Consider the following 19,778-nt stretch of genomic DNA (forward strand, 5'->3'; position numbering starts at 1 on the left):
AGGCATGGATAGTGGCTGTACAGATTTGCCCCCAGACCCCCCCCTACTCCACTGTGTCTCAATTGTGTTGTGAAGGGACCATTTCTGGAGACCTCCTCAGTCTCTATAACCAACCAACCTTAGGACTCTGGTAGTGATGATCAGTCACACCAGTGTTGATAGTGGATTTTGTGATGTTTGTTAGGAACTGAACTAGGACTTGCCAAGTAAGTCGAAGAACAGCTGATGCTAGTTTTAGCCTGGTCTACATTATTCCTGTCGATATAGCTATTGCCTCGCGGGGAGGTGGGGTAGTTATGCTGATGGGAGAAGCTCTCCGTCAGCGTAGGTAGCGGCTTTACTAAGTGCAGCAGTGACACAGCTGCACCAGTACAGCTTCACCGCACTAAGTATAGACAAGCCCTCAGTCACAAGCTGAACCACATTGGCACTGGCATTGTGGAAGTGAAAGGATCTGTATTTCCATTAGCAATCCACTGAGTCCTTTGGTCCTCTGATTTCTAAGTGCAATATGAAAAAAAAGGCAACAAAAGAACCTCGTTTTCTAAGATTCATTTCCATAACTACGGTTTTCAAGGCATTTGTTCCGGAACAAGGGAATGGCCCACACCAATATCTCAAGAACCACGGTCTCTATTAGATCTTTTCATCCCTTCATGTTTAGCAGCTTTTTGAGTGCATACAAATATTAAGATGGAAAAGAATTGCCCATGATCATAGCTCAAGGCTAACAATGGCCAATTTACATTTGCTTCTCTCACTCTTAATTTGTCTTAAATAATTCACAACACAAAAGGACAAATTCTTTCCCTGTGCAAAGCTGGTGTACGTGGCATTTGCACAGAGAATCATAAAGTGTTGTTTGTTTGTTTTTTATATGAGCATGACAGCTTGGCAACTAAGCCATGACCTCCTGGCTACAACCCCTTAGGGTTCCCTATGTGGGGAGGCAATAGGTTTAGACCTGTAGATATGCTAAATGGGATTAAGCAAAATTTATCTCCTAAGGATAAGACACTGGGTCAAGCTTTCCATGAATGAGGCCTAAATTGTATATTGTTCATCAGTGAAATGTGCTGATTCATATAAATACCTATTTACATATGCAAAGGTGTGTGTTTTGGTGGGCATGAGCATCTCCACCTGACTGTATCATTTTCATCCTCCGTTTAGGCCCTGTAAATTTGGCCACATAGTCTATTTTACACAGCTAGGCTGCTCCCAAAAAACACTTAAGCATGTGTGTAGCTCTAAGTACATAAGTAGTCCTACTGAAGTACCTGGAACTATTCGTGGTCTTAAAAGCTACACATATGCTTTTCTGGATCAGGGCCTTATTCCATTTTTCAAGAACAAGTTTAGCCAAAAATGAGTCAGAATTCATCTAGTACGGTATTGATTTCCCTCCCACCCTCCATTATCAGCATGAAACTTTTTCTGATTGCACTGCCATTTAAAAAGGCCATGGTTTTGAGAGACTAAATTTATTTTTAGTTGTATCATCTCACTAACAAGAACCTCAGCAGCTTGCAGGTAGTGACCCTAGATCAGTGGTTCTCAACCTCTGGCCCGCAGGCCGCTTGTGGCCCTATCAGCACGGAGCTGTGGCCCATGTGACATCCTCAGGGCCATACACCTAGTACTGGATGCGGCCCACATAACACATTGTGGGCTGCATATGCGGCCCACAATGGTAAATAGGTTGAGAACCACTGCCCTAGATCACTCCTAGTTGATTCGATGGGTTTACATGAGGGTAACGGAGAGCAGAATTTGGCCAATGCATCAATTTAGGGAGAGGCTTGAGTTTTTTGATGACAGAAAGAAAGTTACTTTTGCTGTAGCAAATCTCTCTCTCTCTGAGTACAACTTTTTTGCTTTATGCCCTATTTAAAAAAAAAAATTTAAAATGTTCTGAGTAAGACCCATACCAGAGAGCTATTGTGTTCCTCATTCATTAAACTTGTGGGGAGAACCCCCTCCCCCCCTACACACACACTTAAGTGACTAGAACTAAGTATTTCAACCTCCACCTACAGCCAGGGACCAGATTTCAAGGAAAAAGATGTTTAAGATATCTGTCTATTCCTAATTAACCCATTATGTACTTATCTAACACAAAATAGAGCTGTACTCTCAAATCCGAGAATGCAGACTATTTGTCTTTAAGAAGCTACTTTAAAAAAAAAAAACTGAGGGGAAAAAAGGGGTATGAAGCAATAAGTAATAGGCTAAGTAAACCTAAATAGTCAACTGTTGTTCCTTGTATTATGAGGGCGTGAAGCATTTCAAAGTTTAGGGTGACAGGATGCCTAAGGCTAATGAATCATGTTAGTGTTTCTCTAGCTTGTTGTTTGAGCTTATCCCAACTTTCTAAGCGTAAACAAACATCCTTTAATTCCCCACAAGTTGCTATTGTTGATGGACTTATCTGGAATGGTAGTAAAGGAATATGAAGAGCAGATAAATGAACTCATCTGTTTTGTATCTTTCTATCTGGACAGTACCTTTGACTCTTCCCTTCTATCCTGGTTGCATTTTATTCAAGTATAGAGAGACTCACACAAAATAACTGGTACAAATTCTAGACAAAACTTGCCAGGTTTTCAGTTTCATTACACACTTTAAACTCAGGCCATATCCACTGAAAGGTTTGCTACTTCAAAAATCTATAGTTTTGCATCAAAGTCATGCTATGTTTGCTAGTCTTCAGAATTGTGACATGACAACCAGGTGAAACTGCAGCTTTGCTAGGAGTGCACAGTTTGTTTGAACCCCAAATTAAACTTGGGCTTGGTGGGACTTACCCTTGCAGCTCAAAATGGAAGAAAATGTTTGCTTGAATTCTGGTGAAGTGAGACTGCGAAGATTTGTGCCACTTATAGGTTTAATTTTTAAAATGCCAGCAGCCAGATTCAGTCCTGGAGTTACTTTGTGTGTGTGTGTGTTTAAACCAAAAACAAGCCTATTTGTAAACTAAGGGAGAGATTTTTCAAAAACACAACTGGCATTTAGGTGTCTAACTCTCATTGAAAGTTGATGGGAGTTAGGCCCCTACATTGTCATTCTAGGCCTTTGAAAATACTCTCCCCAAGCTTTTTCTCTGACAGGTTTGTATAAGGGTGCAGTTCTAACTGTCTTCCTACCTGCTTTGTCTGAGCAATTACCATAAATGCATGCACAGTTGTGGCACTCTTTTGCATTCAGGATTCTGAAAGTCTGGGCAAGATGTCCTAATCATCTGTTCCCTTACTGCAGCTGCTATGATCTTATCTGCTGTTTATTCCATAGGCCTAAGTGCATAATATCTGTTTATAAAATGCTAGGCACATTTCTAGTGTTTAAGGCAATAAGTTGTTACTGTAAATAATTTAGTTATACTATATTCAGACTTACTGCTTACACAGTCACAACTTATGTAAGTCCTAATACTCCCTTGTATGCTCACTCTACCAAGGTTTTATTACTTCCTATAGCCATGATTTACTCCAAATGGAATACACAGAGAGCCCGGAAAATATTTCTAGACTGCAACGGCTAAGCACCTAGCAACATAATCAGAAGATAAAGACAAAGTGATCCATTCTGCCCCAGGATACAGGGCTTGTATTTTCTAGTATCACAGGCATTCATGGTAACTTAAGCAATTGAAATCTTTTAAATTTCTGGTTGGATTAATTCTCCCTGTTCATAGAGAGCAAAGATTTTTGAGACTCAAGCTAACTATGAAAGCTGATTGAGAAGGAGGTCACAGTCAATTGTACCAAATGAACAAAGACGTTGCCATATTAGATCAGATCCAAGGTCAGACCAGTTTTGTATCTCTGATACTCACACCCCATTTCTAACTCTCATGGGCTTGCATCACAAGCTGGCTGAAGAACTTGGAGTACATAGTGTGTCAAGCCATTCCTCACGTTTCACTGTTAAAAACTGATTGGACTGTTTATGTGAAAGCATTTTCTTCTCAGCAGACTAGACATGCAAATCTAGAGATGTGTTGCGGGGAGGGAGAGGAGGCGGAAAAGAGACAGCACAGAGCCCAGGAAAAAAGGCCTGGGTAGGGAGGAGCCGCATAGAGAGGACCAGGGAGGAAGATGTGTGCCGAATAACTTCCTTTGATTCACTTGAGTGCTTGCTACAGTCACCATGACCAGCATTTCAGATGCTCCAGTTTGGGACTGTTGCAGCTAGGGAGAGAGGGAGAAAATCATTTGCTGAATGGAAGAGGACAATGGTGTCTCTGTGGGTGGGGAAGGAGGCCATGCCTTAATGATTCCTACCTAGTGTTAAAGAGAAAACATGGACTAGATCCATCAGCTGAGGATTTAGCCTGTACAGTTTTTTTTCTCACTTTCTAATGTAATATAATTGGAGAAACTCAGCAATTAAGACTTTCCTGACATTTCCTTCCCCACCCATAGAGACACCATTGGAAAAAGTATTTACTAAATTGTGGGGGGGATGGGGAGAAAAGAAAAAGAAAACCCAATCAATTTTAAACAGTGAACCACTAGGGCCAGAGTATTTATAAGTTTGGTTGAGCCAAAAGAATGGCCAATTTTTATGTGTAGTTTTGCAGGACTTCAAGTACAAATAAAGTAAATATATGTGCATATTAGTCACGTGCATAGTTACTAGATTGCACAAATCATGGTAAATGTTGTGTGCAAATTAGGGCTCAGATCCACTAAAGCAGATGCTTAACTTTGAGCTTCTTAATAGTTTCTTTTGAGATGCTTAAAGCTAAGTATGTGCTTATGCTTTTACTGGATTCGGACACAGATGTATGACTGTCTTGAAATCAGGTGGTGATTATTTAGATATGTTCAAATCTAGCGTGATGGGCTAATACTGTAATTTTGTAATACTTTTCCAATATCTGCAGCTTAAGAAAATTCAAGACAATCTTGAGAAATCCCACTCAGATGAATGACTACTGGTTGCATTCAGACTAATCCTGACTGGATTCCTACAGCCAAAATTGAGACTTTTTGATGACATTTACTCTCTGAAACTTACCATCTATACTCTCAACTGATAGCTGCAGGCCGAGATTGTGTTGTGGGTTTACCACCCAGTGATTACTGGTTGCTGTAATATCAAACACCAGCCAACCTTCCTCTGCAGCCCAGATTATTCGAGTGTCAAGTAGGAACAAATCTGAATCCCTGAAGGAAAAAAGAAACAGTTACTTGGATTTTCAGATGGAAATAACTTAATGTAAATAGCCATTCAAGTTAGTACTTTAAGCAACACAATTGGTAGCCTTTATCACAATACACAAGTTATGTCACAGATAGACAATGCCAACCTAACTGCCTTTTTTCCTGAACAATGGGAGGATGGATTAAAGTAGCATTAATGTGGTTTGGAGCGTACATATTGCTGTACTATTACAGCTAATCCTACTATTGTAATTTTAAAAATGTTTTCCAGGCAAATATGTGAACAGTTATTGTGTTTGCATATGAAACTTGGTAATTAGGCATGCAAATACACCTAATTATCCTTTTCCATGCATAATATTTCCATGTTGGAAATAATCATGGCAATGGTGCAAGCAAATTGGAGCATGGTTGTGTGCCTTTTGCAAACACTAACGTATATAAAGTCTTTAAAAATCTGCTCTGTTGAGGCTACATACAATTGAATAAGGATCACAACGCACCACTACCTCCTTTCAATCTATTGTTTAAAAGCTAAATAAACAGACACACTCTGATTATTTTGGACCAGAAATTGAGAACAAAAAATCAAAACTAATCAGAATCGGAGAATACTTCAAGGTCTCAGATGGGGCTGTGGTAATCATTCTGGGTCTTCAACAATTTACCACTGAGATGAGCTGCAATTGAAAATCTGGTAAATTACAAGGATTACAAAGGTTCTAAAAAGGAATGATCTCTTTCATCAGAAGCCAATGCAAAGAAGTAACTTGGATGATAACAAGAAAATTGGGTTATGGTTTAGCTACCTCCAAAAGGAAAGTCTTTCTTTACAAGAAAGATGGAGACAGCAAGGTGGTGTCTGGACAAGCCCTGTAGGAGATTCTTTCATATTTTGCAATGTGCAGATGTTGGAGAGTAACTATAGCTTTTTGAGTATAGAAAAACCTTGTAAAGGGATAAGGAAAGTTCTTTTATTGTGTCCCATAAGCCTGGGGAGGGCCAGATTAATCTGTTTTATAGACTTGTCAGTACAAAGTTTTTTTAATGTCTTTAGTTCACTCAGGGCCCCTTGTTTGCCTGGAACATCATGTGATACAAAAATCTAAAATGAGAGGATTTATATGGCCCCCAAAGCCTCAAAAAAGTATATGAATTTTGCCACTGTGTGGTAGGAAAATAATATTATCCTTCATGTTTTACAGTTGGGAAACTGAGGCATCAAAAAATGCAATGACTTGCCCCAGATAAGAGTCTCGCAGAGCAGGAAATTGAACCTCATTCACTTGAGTCCCGTTCCAGTGTCTTGACCACATGGCTCTCCTTCCAACCTAGATCGGTCAAGCTATACAATAATAGCTTTAATCTAAGTCACTGGTGTGAATAATAGAAGTGCCTGTACTTACTACCTCATAGCTGTTTAGTAGCTTATATGAAATTAAATATCCAATTCCAGTCCGGAAGGACAAATGACCACATCACCAAATGCCTATGGAAGTACAATTTCATATTTCCCCCCCACAAACACACAACACTCTTAACCTCTGCATGTGCTAATGTGGAATATTTACAAATGTTGCTGAGGCTTTCACTAATATTACATATTATATGTGAGGGAGATCTTATCAGCGGGAGGCAGAAGGAAATTCCTTGTGAAGATGCAGAGTCTTTTGCTCCCCATGGACGTGTGCTGCTTGTAGGTATTGGGTGCAGTTCGGATCTATCTCATAACTTGGCATTTCCTTGCCCTTGAGGGCTGGCAAGGGGTAGGGGAGGGGAATTGGGAAGATGTCACCTAAACAACCTTTTGTTCTTTTAAACAACGTTTTTGCTTATGGAAAATCCAGGCTTTAGGCTCCGTCCGTACATCACAATCTAACTTGTTGGGGGACTGTGCTACAAAGCTGTTTCTTGCCTGTGTAGAGGGGATCACAATATGTGTAAATCAATTACACAAATGTGAGACTGCCTTAGGGTGTAAGTAATATCAAAGTTAAGACACAACATGTTCCACAGGCAGGAGCGGCGCCAGGGTTTTTGGCACCCTAAGCGGGGGTCCTTCTGCGCTCCCGGTCGGCGGGCAATTCTGTGGCAGGGGAGTCCTTCCTGTCTTCGGGGCACTTCAGCGCCGGGTCCCGGAGCAAATGATTAGGGGTCTGGAGCACATGACTTATGAGGAGAGGCTGAGGGAACTGGGATTGTTTAGTCTCCAGAAGAGAAGAATGAGGGGGGATTTGATAGCAGCCTTCAACTACCTGAAGGGGGGTTCCAGAGAGGATGGAGCTCGGCTGTTCTCAGTGGTGGCAGACGACAGAACAAGGAGCAATGGTCTCAAGTTGCAGTGGGGGAGGTCCAGGTTGGATATCAGGAAAAACTATTTCACTAGGAGGGTGGTGAAACACTGGAATGCGTTACCTAGGGAGGTGGTGGAGTCTCCTTCCTTGGAGGTTTTTAAGGCCCGGCTTGACAAAGCCCTGGCTGGGATGATTTAGCTGGGAATTGGTCCTGCTTTGAGCAGGGGGTTGGACTAGATGACCTCTTGAGGTCCCTTCCAACTCTGATATTCTATGATTCTATGAAATGAAGGACCCGCTGCAGAATGCCGCCGAAGACTCAGAGCGCGGAAGGACCCCCCACCGCCGAATTGTCACCAAGGTTGGCAAAATGCTGCCCCCCCCAATCCTGGTGCCCTAGTCGCCTAAATGGAAGCACCGGCTCTGTCCACAGGAAACACCGATGATAGAACGCTACACTTGTGTTCACTTGTGACGTAGGCCAATACTGATTCTAAGGTTCCAGAGGTACAAGGCTTTTATGTTAACACACCGCGTGATTTAACAACGCCTCCTGCCTCCAGCCTATGATTCACAAATGGTTTACTTAATAGCTATGTAGCTTGCTTGATTTTTCTCTTTTGTGGGTTGCAGGTTGAAGATAATGGCAATAATAATAAGTTACTGCTGTCCTGCAATATTATTACTCAGAAAAACCAGCCTTTAAGCTTCCCATGCTGATGTGATGCAATCAGGGTAACCAGACAACATGACGCATCAAGTGCAGGGGTGAGTCAGTCTGGGAAATTGTCTAAAGTATTTGTTTGCCTGTAGTTACAGCAATGTGCAAACAATAGGCCTGGAGGGGAAATCCTCAGTAAGAGAGATCAAAGGGACATGCTGAAGGGAATTGTCCTTCCCACACACAATTGGAACGCTGAGACCCAAAAAGGGCTTGTGTCAAATATTCTCTGGAGAGGTTCACAGTATTAATGGGTTAGTGCTTTTCATTCTAGCCTGCGACCAATGGAGAAAAATGGGTTGCAAACCTGAATAGTGTTGCAAGCGGACTATCCGGGCTCAAGAGTGCAGAGCTTGTTCTAATTAAAAGAAACCTCTTGTTCTTTTTAAAAGAACTGCCCTTTAAATAAAATGGCCTGCTTACCAAAGACACACAGCAAAATAAAATCAGAGCAGCAACTAGCAGACGGCAAGGCAAGCTCTTTAAACACAATCGTTAGACAAGTTACAGGTATATTAAAATACAGAAGCGGTTTCACTCTGCATCACAGCAAGCATTAACAGTTTGCACTCTGAGACACCAATTCTGTGTGCTTCCTGAACTTGCCCTTTCCTTTCGGGGGTGGGGGCTTTACTTAACATACTCCAACCGGAAGTGTTATCACATGATTTAGCACCAGTTCAATGTAACCTCAGCTCCACAGTTCACGCATTAAGAGCTGCATAGAGGTAACCATTGGCTGAACACTAAAAGTTTTATCAGTCCTGCAAACCCCAGTAATTCTGCTACATATTCTTGAGTGCCATCTCCTGAAACCTTGTCTACTAACTATAAACAACTCTAGAATACTCTCGCAATGTTGTGAACTAAGCTTCTACAGTCAGGACTGAAAGAAATTGCTCATGTTCTCTGCACTGCTACAGCTATGCTTATCTGAGAGTTTAAAAGGGCCTTACAACCCCCCCCCCCCCCAAAGATCGGAAAGTAGGATCTGTGCCCCAATTCATCTTTTTGAAACTTGAGGCCAGAGTTACGGACTAGATATTTTTTTTTCTTCAGAGATTCTGAACACCCACAACTCCAAATGAAGTCAATGGGAGTGGCAAGCACATAGCAACTCTAAAACACAGGACCTGTAGCTGGCAAGTGACTAGTGACTTTAGGTGCTACCATGCTGAGGGGCCTAGTTCTGAGAGAGTGGAAGCTCAGCACTTGCAGAAAACTGGGCCATTTTAAGGCATCTCAGGCTGGACACCAGAAAGCTGAGGCATCCAAAATGAGAAAGCACTCTTGAAAATCTGGCTGCAGGTGACTTGCCCTAAGACCTGGATGGTTGCCTGGTAGTCCAGGAAATTCCCTTAGTAGGTCTGTCATTTTCTGGACTTTAGGGCCTGCTTGTGCTGACTAGCACAATTGCCTCCTCCTGCTGCATGTTGCTGTAAGAGTGAGGAGCCCTATATGAGGCACTAGAAGAATAGGTACATCTGAGGAGGGGTAGATGTTGGTGAACAAATGGATGAGGATGTGGGAGGACTGTGAGTGACTTAGGTGCAGATGGATGGATAGGTGAGAGATTGAGGGGTACATTAGAAGAGAAAAGAAGAAGATGGGCAGGAGTGAGATTGGAGGGGAAAGTGGGAGACAAAAATATAGGGAAATAGGGAGAGAGCACAATATCAGGATAGAGCTCACATGGCTGAGGGAAGGAAAAAGGTAACAGGCAGAAAAAATATACCATGGTCTATGATCAAATAGAAAAGAAGCAGAAAGTGGAGTGAGAAGACAAGTGTAAGAAAAACAAAGGAAACAAGCACATTTCATTTTAAAGTATTATTATTAATGAGAAATTCAATTGCCAATATGTTGCTATTAAATACAATATATGTGAATAATGTTGGATTCTGCTTGCCTTTGGAATGCACCAAACGGTATGTCTCTTCAAAGTACTTCACCTAAAACTGTAACCGAGATTCCCCCACTCTGGCAAGTAACTTAGGAGAAGATTTTCAAAGGCACAAAGGCAACTCCCACCCTTATTATGTTTTGACTGCTCAAAGCGATTGCCAATGTTGCTTGCAACAGGTCATACAGAAAAATCGCAATGGTGCAGTGAACACACCTCAGAACATGACTCATTCCCATTTTCTAACCACCAGACAATGCATTCTCCCTTTTCCTCAAGCTTTCACGTTGCTCTTGATATTGGTGTCTTCAACACCTAAACAAACGCAGCAAAGGAATTAGTCTCTTGGGTCACAGGCAACTATCTAAAAATGTTACCTCTTGGATACGTGTCATCAGTATTGCCAATGCCAAGAATTCAAAGATCATGAGACTGGCTTAAAAAATCATTTATTTATTTTAAATAGCAAGTTTGGGTTTTTTTCTTCTTCTTTCTTTTGAACTTTTAGGGTACACTTAGGCCATGTTTTCCAGCTTTTCTCAGCAAGCATGAATGTTAGGAACTTATTTTTGAATAAAATGAAAGCTCATACTGTCACATAATCACTTGGTTCTGTGAGCTGGGACTCTGAGAAGAACATGAATGGTTGAGAGACTCTCAGTGAAATGGTGAGTTGGCAGCACTGCAATAGCAAGGCTGAATACTATATAAAAATCTTACAATTATAGAGTCAAATGCTATAAAATATAGGGATAGCCCTAAATTATACTCAATACTGCCTCTTTCTTTGCCTCCTTTCAACCTCCCCCCATCCCTGTCTTTCTTCGTCATAGTTACTTTCAAGATGCATGTTAATGAACACTAATGAGCATTTCCAAATTGAACAAAAGAATGGACAAGAGGCTGAATGGACAAGTGGAAGAGGGAGCAGGAAGGAAACAAGGAGTGGCGTTAGCTTTCAGTACGGTGTGAGGCCAAAGGTGACCGGTGTAACTGGCTGAAATTCGGTCCCTTTGGTGATCTAGGGGTCCTGACCACTCACCTGAACATCTTCTGACAGTAACAGACTCCAAGCAAGGGCAAACAAATACTGCTGCACACAGCACCAATAGGTTTTGAGCAAAAGCTGGCTTGTCTGAAGAGCACCAGTGATAATACTGTGCGACAGCTCTAGTATTACATTTTCCAGTCTTTAACTGATCGTCCAGAGAATGTCCCACCACAGATCTAATGGCCTTGGAGATAAGCGGGAATTCAAATAGTACAATAACAAAGCCTTGCAATTCTGTAGCATCTTCAGATCACGTCACAAATATGGATCAAGCCTTCCAATTTCCCTGTAAAACAGGTTGTTAAGCCCATTGTATGAAGGGGGAAATGAGGTACAGGTAAGTTAAATGACTAAATACAGTTCAGCTGGTGAGTCAGCAACAGAGTCAGGACTGAAACCTCAGTCTCCTGACTCGCGCTCTGCCCACTAGACATGCTACCAAAATATGTATGCTTAAATGTATTTCCTGAGGCTAGAGAGCTAGGCTGCAAATCACATAGCAATATTGCAAAGAGACCTTTTTTCTGATACGACTTTCCAGCCTTTCCTGGTGTTTCAGCCAGGTAGACTCAGCCTGAGTCAGCAAGTGCAGAAATGCACAAAAAATGAAAAGGGTGTGGGGGGGGGGGGGGTAGTGGTTAGTTGTTTTTTACCCAGCTTGCCAAACTTCTTAGTGCCTCAGAAAAAGTTCCAGTTCAGATTTCAGCAGGTTCCAATTTTATCTAACCTACTGCTAAGGGATAGCTCCTTTTGCATTCAGTGTTTATGAAAGTGATATGGATATCACAAAATCTGGGTTCCAAAAACGCAACTTAAACTTTGGCAGCAGTTATCTTGTTGTGGAGAGGCACAACGTATTTTCCAGACACACAGTAGGAATAGTGCAGGGAAAATACTGTATAAAAAGCTAATGTTTTAAATGCAGAATTTGCTGTTCACCAATGGAGTTTGTGGATCACTTTTTCATTAGTGCATTGTTTGGCTGCGTAGGAACCTCTCTGATACGCAAAATGTTTCCTGCAACTAGTCAAATGCCTCTGATGAGCCTTACCTGGCTAAGTGACACCAAGATTAGTCATGGGTTTACAAGTGGACTGAGATCCTCCTCTTGAGCCTTATTTGCTGATTCAGTCTTGACCCCAATTTATTTGGGAGAGTGGCTTTATATGAAAACATTTCCCATTTTAGTTTCTATAATAAACTATCTTGGGCACCTCTTATTCACTCTTATGCGTTTTACCGGTGCATACTCTCTAGCACTCAGAGATGAAAGGAGTTACTATGTTTTCCTTTGATGCCGACAAAGAGCTAGAACTGTGCTTGTACAATCAGGGATACCCTGGTTGTAAACTTTAGTTTCCACTAGCATTGTTTGTGCAACCAGAAATCGGGACTTTAGGTCATGCTGCACGGCATGTTACTTGATCCAATTTCTTGCATTTGCAAAACTCCTTCCCAAGTTCTTAGGTGAGTGAACCATGAAGACCAAATGGGAGTTGGACACGAATCACTGGACACTAAATTATGCCCAAGGAAACTGTGAGACATTGTTATATCAGTCAAAGGGTCAACTGCTTTCACAGTGTTTATGAAATTCAAGACATTGCTTCAGGGTAGTGCCTGATGTTTTGAGACTGAAGAACATTTTATATACTTTTGTAGAGGGAATTGTGCCAACATTGAAACTGCAACTTGCAATGAATTATTAGATTCATAGAGTTTAAGGCCAGAAGGGACCATTAGATCATCCAATCTGACCTCCTGTATATCACAGGTCATTAAATTTCACCCAGTTACCTCTGTCTTGAGCCCAATAACTTGTGTTTTACTAAATCATAACTTATGTTTGGCTAAAGCATAACTTCCAGAAAGGCATCCAGCCTTGATTCAAAGAATATAGCTGTGATCTCATTTTCACTGATATGGTTGCTTTATGCACATTATACAGTGTATAGTACATTCAAAGTTAATAATATTACGGAGGCCCAGAATTTCAGATATGGGTTCTAGTTTGTGGGTGCAGATATGTGTGGCCAGAAAGAACTGTGCCTTTATTTTGCACCCACAATGAAGTAAAAGTACAAATATTACTAACTAGATAACTATCAACCTATCTGAGCTTACAAAGCAAGTAATTAATTGCTCAACTACTAGTATTTACCCACGCTCTGGGTGTCCTTAAGTCTCTGACTGCCAGATGCTGGCACAGAACGAAAGGGGATGGATCACTCAATAATTGCCCTGTTCTGTTCATTCCCTCTGAAGTATCTGACATTGGCCACTGTCAGAAGATGGGATTCTGGGCTAGATGAAACATTGGTCCAACCCAGTAATGCCATTCTTATGATTAATCTGCATTGTGGGTGAAAAACTGCATCCATAAAAATGGATGTTGGGTCATAGATGAAAACCAAGCCTTTGGCATACATACAGTACTCTTCAAAGGAGAAATGTTTATGGGGCCTCAACCCAGGTCTTTGGGGTAAATCCTGTTTCTGCAGCTGTGGAGGCTTCTTTGATCATTGAACTGGTGTCATTCCACTGTATTAGAAAGGTGACAGGATGCTGTAGGCCAATGGTTCTCAACCTATATGTGGCTCACAATGTGTTATGTGGGCTGCATCCAATAGTACCTCTATGGCCCTGAGGATGTCACATGGGACACAGCTCTGTGCTGATTGGGCCGCAAGCGGCCCGCGAGCCACAGGTTGAGAACTGCTGTAGATTCTATATAGTACGGAGGTGAGTTCCTGTGCACTGGTAAACGTGAGGCAAGTCATAAGAGGAACAATCCTGGAGAATCTGCTGTTAGATGGCCCTTCTCATTCACACTCACATCCTTATGTAATGGTCAAGTTGGCACTATGGAGACTCCAGCAGTATTAGAAGAGAAAAAGGCCAGTTCATCTTTGCATTTAACTTTAAAAGGACACTGTACTTGTTGTGCTCTCAGTAAAAGAACCTTTGCTTATATGTCTAGATTTTCTTAGGGTTTTTTTAATGCTAATTACATTAGACTGGTATAGTCCTCTAACCTGGTTAGAAGGACGGAAACAAACAACCAAGGAAAAAAGGTGTGTTTATAGGTCAACATTGGAGAGAGTTTGCTTTCTCTCTCCACCTGCCCCGAGACACAATAACCTGATAGCCTGGACTGTTTATACAGCTTTAATCTGATTGGAGGGTCATAAACAGAGCTGGTTGGAAAACTTTAGCTGAAATATAATTTCAATGCAAAGCAGAGAACATTTTCACCAATTTTTGTGAAAATATTTGTGGTTTTTTTGGCCACCTCTACTCAAGAAAAGTCAACAGGAAATGCTCTCCAGCAGAAACAGACAGTTCAAGATCCACGGCTGCCTATGTCTCAAGTATCCCAAAGATTTTTATGGAGCCCTTGTAAATACTAGCTAAAGAGCCAGATGTTCAGCTAGAAAAACAGATCTCGCAGCTACCCATGTCAGTCACATGTCCTCCATGCGTATCGACTGTGGCTAAAAAAAGCTGATCTTGTTGAAACAGGAGATAAAAGAGAAAGCCCAAGCTGCAGATCATCAGCCCTGTGAGCAGCATGAGAAAATGGGACATGGAATGTAGAATTTCCAGCTCAGATGCGTACATGTTCTGTACTTACAAATCTGCCTCCAAAAAGATGTACAAAACAGTGCTTTTCGAAACATCTAAAGCCAATTTCCATCCAGTTCTAAGTAGGCATGTTCTATTGACTTCCATGGAGATGCACCCACTTTCACCTGGACTGAGTTTAGCCATTGATCATCACCCTTAATCCTCACAAAACCCCTGGAGAGAGTGGGTACCCCAGTGTGCCTGCTCATCTTATGTATTGTAGCTTATGTATTGCAGTAGTGGTATGTGCTAATCACAAGTTCATCTAGCTTTCATTCTATGCATCTGAAGAAGTGAGGTTTTTACCCACGAAAGATTATGCCCAAATAAATCTGTTAGTCTTTAAGGTGCCACCAGACTCCTTGTTGTTTTTGTAGATACAGACTAACACTGCTACCCCCTGATAATTTTCTTCCCAAACACGTCTTCCCTACCTAATGGATTCATATATAGGCAGTGCATCCACTCTCTCATGTACTTTGCTTATAGGAGTAAGAATAACTTGTGCAAGGGATGGTTTGCAAGAACCATTGCTCAGTCCAACTAGCTGCATATGGGTAAATGCATGTACATGTGAACCATCCCCAATTCACATGGTCACGTCTAGTTACACCCCTCTGCAAAGTTAGTCGCAAAGAACCTTTGGAGATGCCATTCTTCAAGCCTTGTGTGACTGAGTAGGGTAACCAGAATTGGGGCAACATATCCTCCAACTTTTTGGTTTGTACATTGCAAGCAAGAATTTGAAAGAACTTCTGTGTGTAGAATAAATTTGAAATGAACATTTACTTAGACAGCAAATTTATTTGTTTTATTTTCCCCTGAATTTTTGACCATCTGCAATAAATAGTTAAATACAAAGCAAGCATTCTCATTGGACTATTTTTTTGTTCATCTTGTTTTGAGATCTGTTGTTTGGCTGTGTAATAGCTCTATTTCAGGTACATGTAATGTTATTGGTACATGTTAAGTAGTTGTGGAGAATAACTTTCTGACCAATATTTGTGAAGTACTTTATGTGCATAACTGCAGGAAGGATTTTGCTACTGTCAATGGGATTCATGTGTAAAAGAGACATGTGCAAATGCATCTGACTAAGTGTTACCGATAAATGGTTTTGAGGTTGCTGATTAATTGGGACTAAAAACAGATGAGAAAATTAAACGTGTTCTTGTTCAAGTTTCCTGAAGAATTTGTCAGGGAGCATGGCGCAAATTAATAATTGCTTGATATGGATTAAATAGCTCATTTTCTAGTTTTGTGCACACAAAACCAATCAGTTGATATGAAGAGCATGGTGTCATCTGTCTGTGTTAATTAGGGATCTCAAATGACTCTTGTAATAAAGATTAGTAAATAAGAGACCCTAGGGTTAGAGAGGAAGTATTCAGATGTGGTTTTTGCCACCCCAGAATCCATAAGCAGCAGGAGGAAGAGGGCAGTTCTTTCTAAAATTTTACAATACTTTGTCTATGATCCAATTTCTCTCCTCCAACCTTCCCCTCCCAGTACAGACACATACATGCAGTGCCTCTCTCCCATCTCTGCTTTACTGCTCCATGGCTAGTAGACAGTCCAGACATGGCAAAAACTTCCTGAAGGGATATGCTGTACTTACATTCTACCGAATTTTCACACTGCAATTAATGTCACCACAGGAAGCTTTATAACCTCTGAGTAGGTACCACACATGGCAATCAAAGGATTAACAGAGTACTGAGTGGTGTCAGGCTGTAGACCATTAAGATTTGTTGGCATTCAAGCATAATGAATGATCTCTAAACCAAACTATAAAATTATATAAATATACTTTTTCTGAAGCTCTGGCACTTCCAATCTCTAAAATGGAACAAACTATACTTACTTACTTCCTAAAGGAACCAAATTCTGCTCATGGTTACCTCACTATATTAATCCAGAGTTACTTCACTGAATCTGGATTTACACTGGTATTAATTTAGGGTTACTAGGCATCTGGTTTTTGACCAGAATACCCGGTCGAAAAGGGACCCTGGCAGCTCCAGTCAGCACCGCTGACCAGGCCGTTTAAAGTCCAGTCAGCGGCGCTGAGGGGCTAAGGCAGGCCCCTGGCTCTGCTGCACAGCTCCCCAGAAGTGGCCGTGAACCGCTGCCAATGGGAGCTGCGGGGGCGGGGTGCAGGCAGCAAGCTCCGCGTAGAGCCGCCTGGCCTTGCCTCTAGCCACGGGGCTGGACATGCTGGCAGCTTCCAGGAGCAGTGCAGAGCCAGGGCAGGCAGGGATCCTGCCTTAGGCCTGCTGTGCCGCCAACCAGGAGCCACCTGAGGTAAGCGCCGCCCAGTCTAAACCCGTACCCCGAACCCCCTACCCCAGGTTGGAACCCCCTCCCGCACCCTAATTCCCTCCCAGACCCCTCACCCCCTCCCACACCCGAACTTTCAACCCCAGCCATGAGCCCTCTCCTGCACCCTGAGCCCCTCATTTCTGGCCTCATCCCGGAGCCCACACCCCCGGCTGGAGCCCTTACCCCTTCCCACACTCCAGTCCCCTGGCTCTGCCCAGTGAAAATGAGTGAGGGTGGGGGAGAGTGAGCGATGGAAGGAGGTGGGCTGCAGTGAGTGGGGGGGCAAGGCCTTGGGGAAGGGGTGGGGCAGAGGGAGGGGCAAGGTGTTCGGTTTTGTACAATTAGAAAGTTGGCAACCCTATATTAACTAGGAGCAGTAGAACCTAGCCCTGTATTTTCACTGACAGTTATACAATATACTCAGTCTGCTCTTTTCCAGTCACTCACCTTCCTGGGTGCTCCTGCAGTACCTGGTAGACACTTATCTGGAATGTTTCATTATCAAACCGTTCTCGGATGTAATCCTTATATATCCTGAACTCGGCAGCAGTCACTGCTTCCCCCTCTGGGATTCTGGAGAGATCAAACCTGAACTCCCGATGGTGATAGCGTTGATGGTGGAACTCTCTGTCATGCTCCACTGAAACAGAAAAACAGCCTATTAGCCACCAGCTTTTGTTTAGTTTCTCTATCAAGTAGCTTGCAAGTAGCCCCATCAGAGGACGGCATGAATATTTGACTCCCTCACTGCATTCTGCTGTCAAATTTCTTACTAGTTTTAGTACACGTGCAATATGAAACTAGTGATTGCATTGTCTCTGAAACAGTTGTCATCAGGCAGTGCATTGAGTGATGCTGACTTTTGTCTTGTAATGATTTTTGGCAGAGCGCTGCTTGATAACTCTTTCTGGGCATTTGCCACTACCAATGTACAAGCTGCAGTGTGAAGGATCTAAAAGTGAAGGGTGGGATTTTTCAGAAGCACTGACTGTTGAAACAATGGGAACAGAGTCAGACCAGAACTGAGTACTTCTGGAAATCCCAGCAGAAGATGTTCCAGTTCTTACAACCTTTCTCCTGCTAGTACCCAATGTTCTGTGCCAGTAGAATTTGTTATGGAATCAATGAAGTTACTGAATTCTGTTCCACAATGTCTTAAGCTTTCATTTGTAATCAATTCTAGCCCTTAAAGGCTGTGACAAAAACCCTTCAATTTGAGTGCCTTCTTAAGTCTGCAAATTGACACCCTGTGACAATAGCTTTGAGATGTGTAAAGCATCAAATTCATCATCAGGGTGTTAACTCTGAAAGATTTCAGGCTTCTCCCCCCAACAAGTCTTTTAAGTCACCTCCATCTCAGCCAGCAAAGGGGAGGAAAAGAGGAGACCTGGCCCCTTCCCTGTGGTAAAACCTCTGCCTCTGGAGTGCCAATAATGCAAATTACCTCCCAGCCATCCTGGATGTCAAATGCCCCATTTCACACTACTTCACTGTCAAAACTTTTAGCTTCCTTGCAGCAGCTCTTACATTGCAATTAGGGGTTTGTAATGTGTGGCACATTGCAGACTGAATATGTGAGGGCAGCATAAAGTGAATTTAATTTCAAAATGTGTGCAGTGTGCCTATTTTATCATTAATTTTCACAATTCATGCACTAAAAGTCTTTTTTCTTTTCTTTTCTTTTCCTGTACTTGGGGCTGCTGAAGAACGCGCCACTAGAGAATAAAAGCAGGATCCTTTCTGCAGAACTTAGGTCCAACTTGGTACATCGTACATAGGACCACAGCTGCTAATCCCTTACAATGTACACTGTGTCTGATATAGCAATAGTAATGGCAAATATTTATTATTTGTAGTATGGTGATGTCTAGAGGTTCTGACTGAGAGAAGGGCTCCACTTCAAACAGGGTAAGAGGCACTCCGTATTCTGAAGAACTTACATCTAAATAGACAAGACAGCCAAAGGTTGGGGAAAGGGGGAGGGATAGCTCAGTGGTTTGAGCATTGGCCTGCTAAACCCATGGTTGGGAGCTCAATCTTTGAGGGGGCCGTTTAGGGATCTGGGGCAAAAATATGTCTGGGGATTGGTCCTGTTTTGAGCAGGGGATTGGATTAGATGATCTCCTGAGGTCCCGTCCAACCCTGATATTCTATGAAACAGGCACAAGGAGATGAAGTCACTTGCCAAAGCTCACAGAGCATGTCAGTGGGAGAGCTGAGATTAGAACCAGGGTCTCCTAGGTATTAGTCCAGTGCTCTGTCCACTAGACCTCATTGCTTCTAAACGCACAACTCAGGTAATTTAACTTTAAGATTTTCTTAGCAATGATGGTCTTTTTTTTAATGGGCCAGATTCTTTCCTGACAGCAGTTTTTACACTGATGTAAATCTATTGACTTCAACTGAATTATTCCTGATTTACACCAAAGTGAGAGATCCATTCATCAGTGTATAAAGTGCTATTTAAATTTACACTGCTATATTGTACATATGTTTAATAATATTACAGTTACTGATGAAGCACCAGTGAGGCACTCCTTTGCAGTGGAATGGACTGTAGATAGTCTTGTGGAATCAAATAGTAAATCCAACCACATCCACAGAAGTGGGTCCAATACTATTTTACAGTTGGCTTTACATTCCTCTTCAACTCATACGTTATATCTACTAACTATTTTGTGGTTCTCAATTT

The 19,778-nt window shown here is 42.1% G+C and overlaps 1 protein-coding gene across 4 annotated transcripts in view; it reads right to left on the bottom strand.

Moving 5' to 3' along the window:
* The window catches only part of BMP7 (bone morphogenetic protein 7), a 54,529-nt gene that overhangs the window by 10,508 nt on the left and 24,243 nt on the right, over nt 1–19,778 (bottom strand). For all 4 annotated transcript variants that reach the window (XM_005305840.5, XM_005305839.5, XM_065566032.1 and 1 more), the window contains exons 2-3: nt 17,534–17,726; nt 5,023–5,171 (exon numbers count right to left, since the gene is read on the bottom strand). In XM_005305840.5, the coding sequence (XP_005305897.1) occupies nt 5,023–5,171; nt 17,534–17,726 (342 nt within the window). The remainder of the gene's footprint in view (nt 1–5,022; nt 5,172–17,533; nt 17,727–19,778) is intronic.

Source organism: Chrysemys picta, chromosome 13 (assembly GCF_011386835.1).
Source record: "Chrysemys picta bellii isolate R12L10 chromosome 13, ASM1138683v2, whole genome shotgun sequence".
Classification (NCBI taxonomy): domain Eukaryota; kingdom Metazoa; phylum Chordata; order Testudines; family Emydidae; genus Chrysemys; species Chrysemys picta.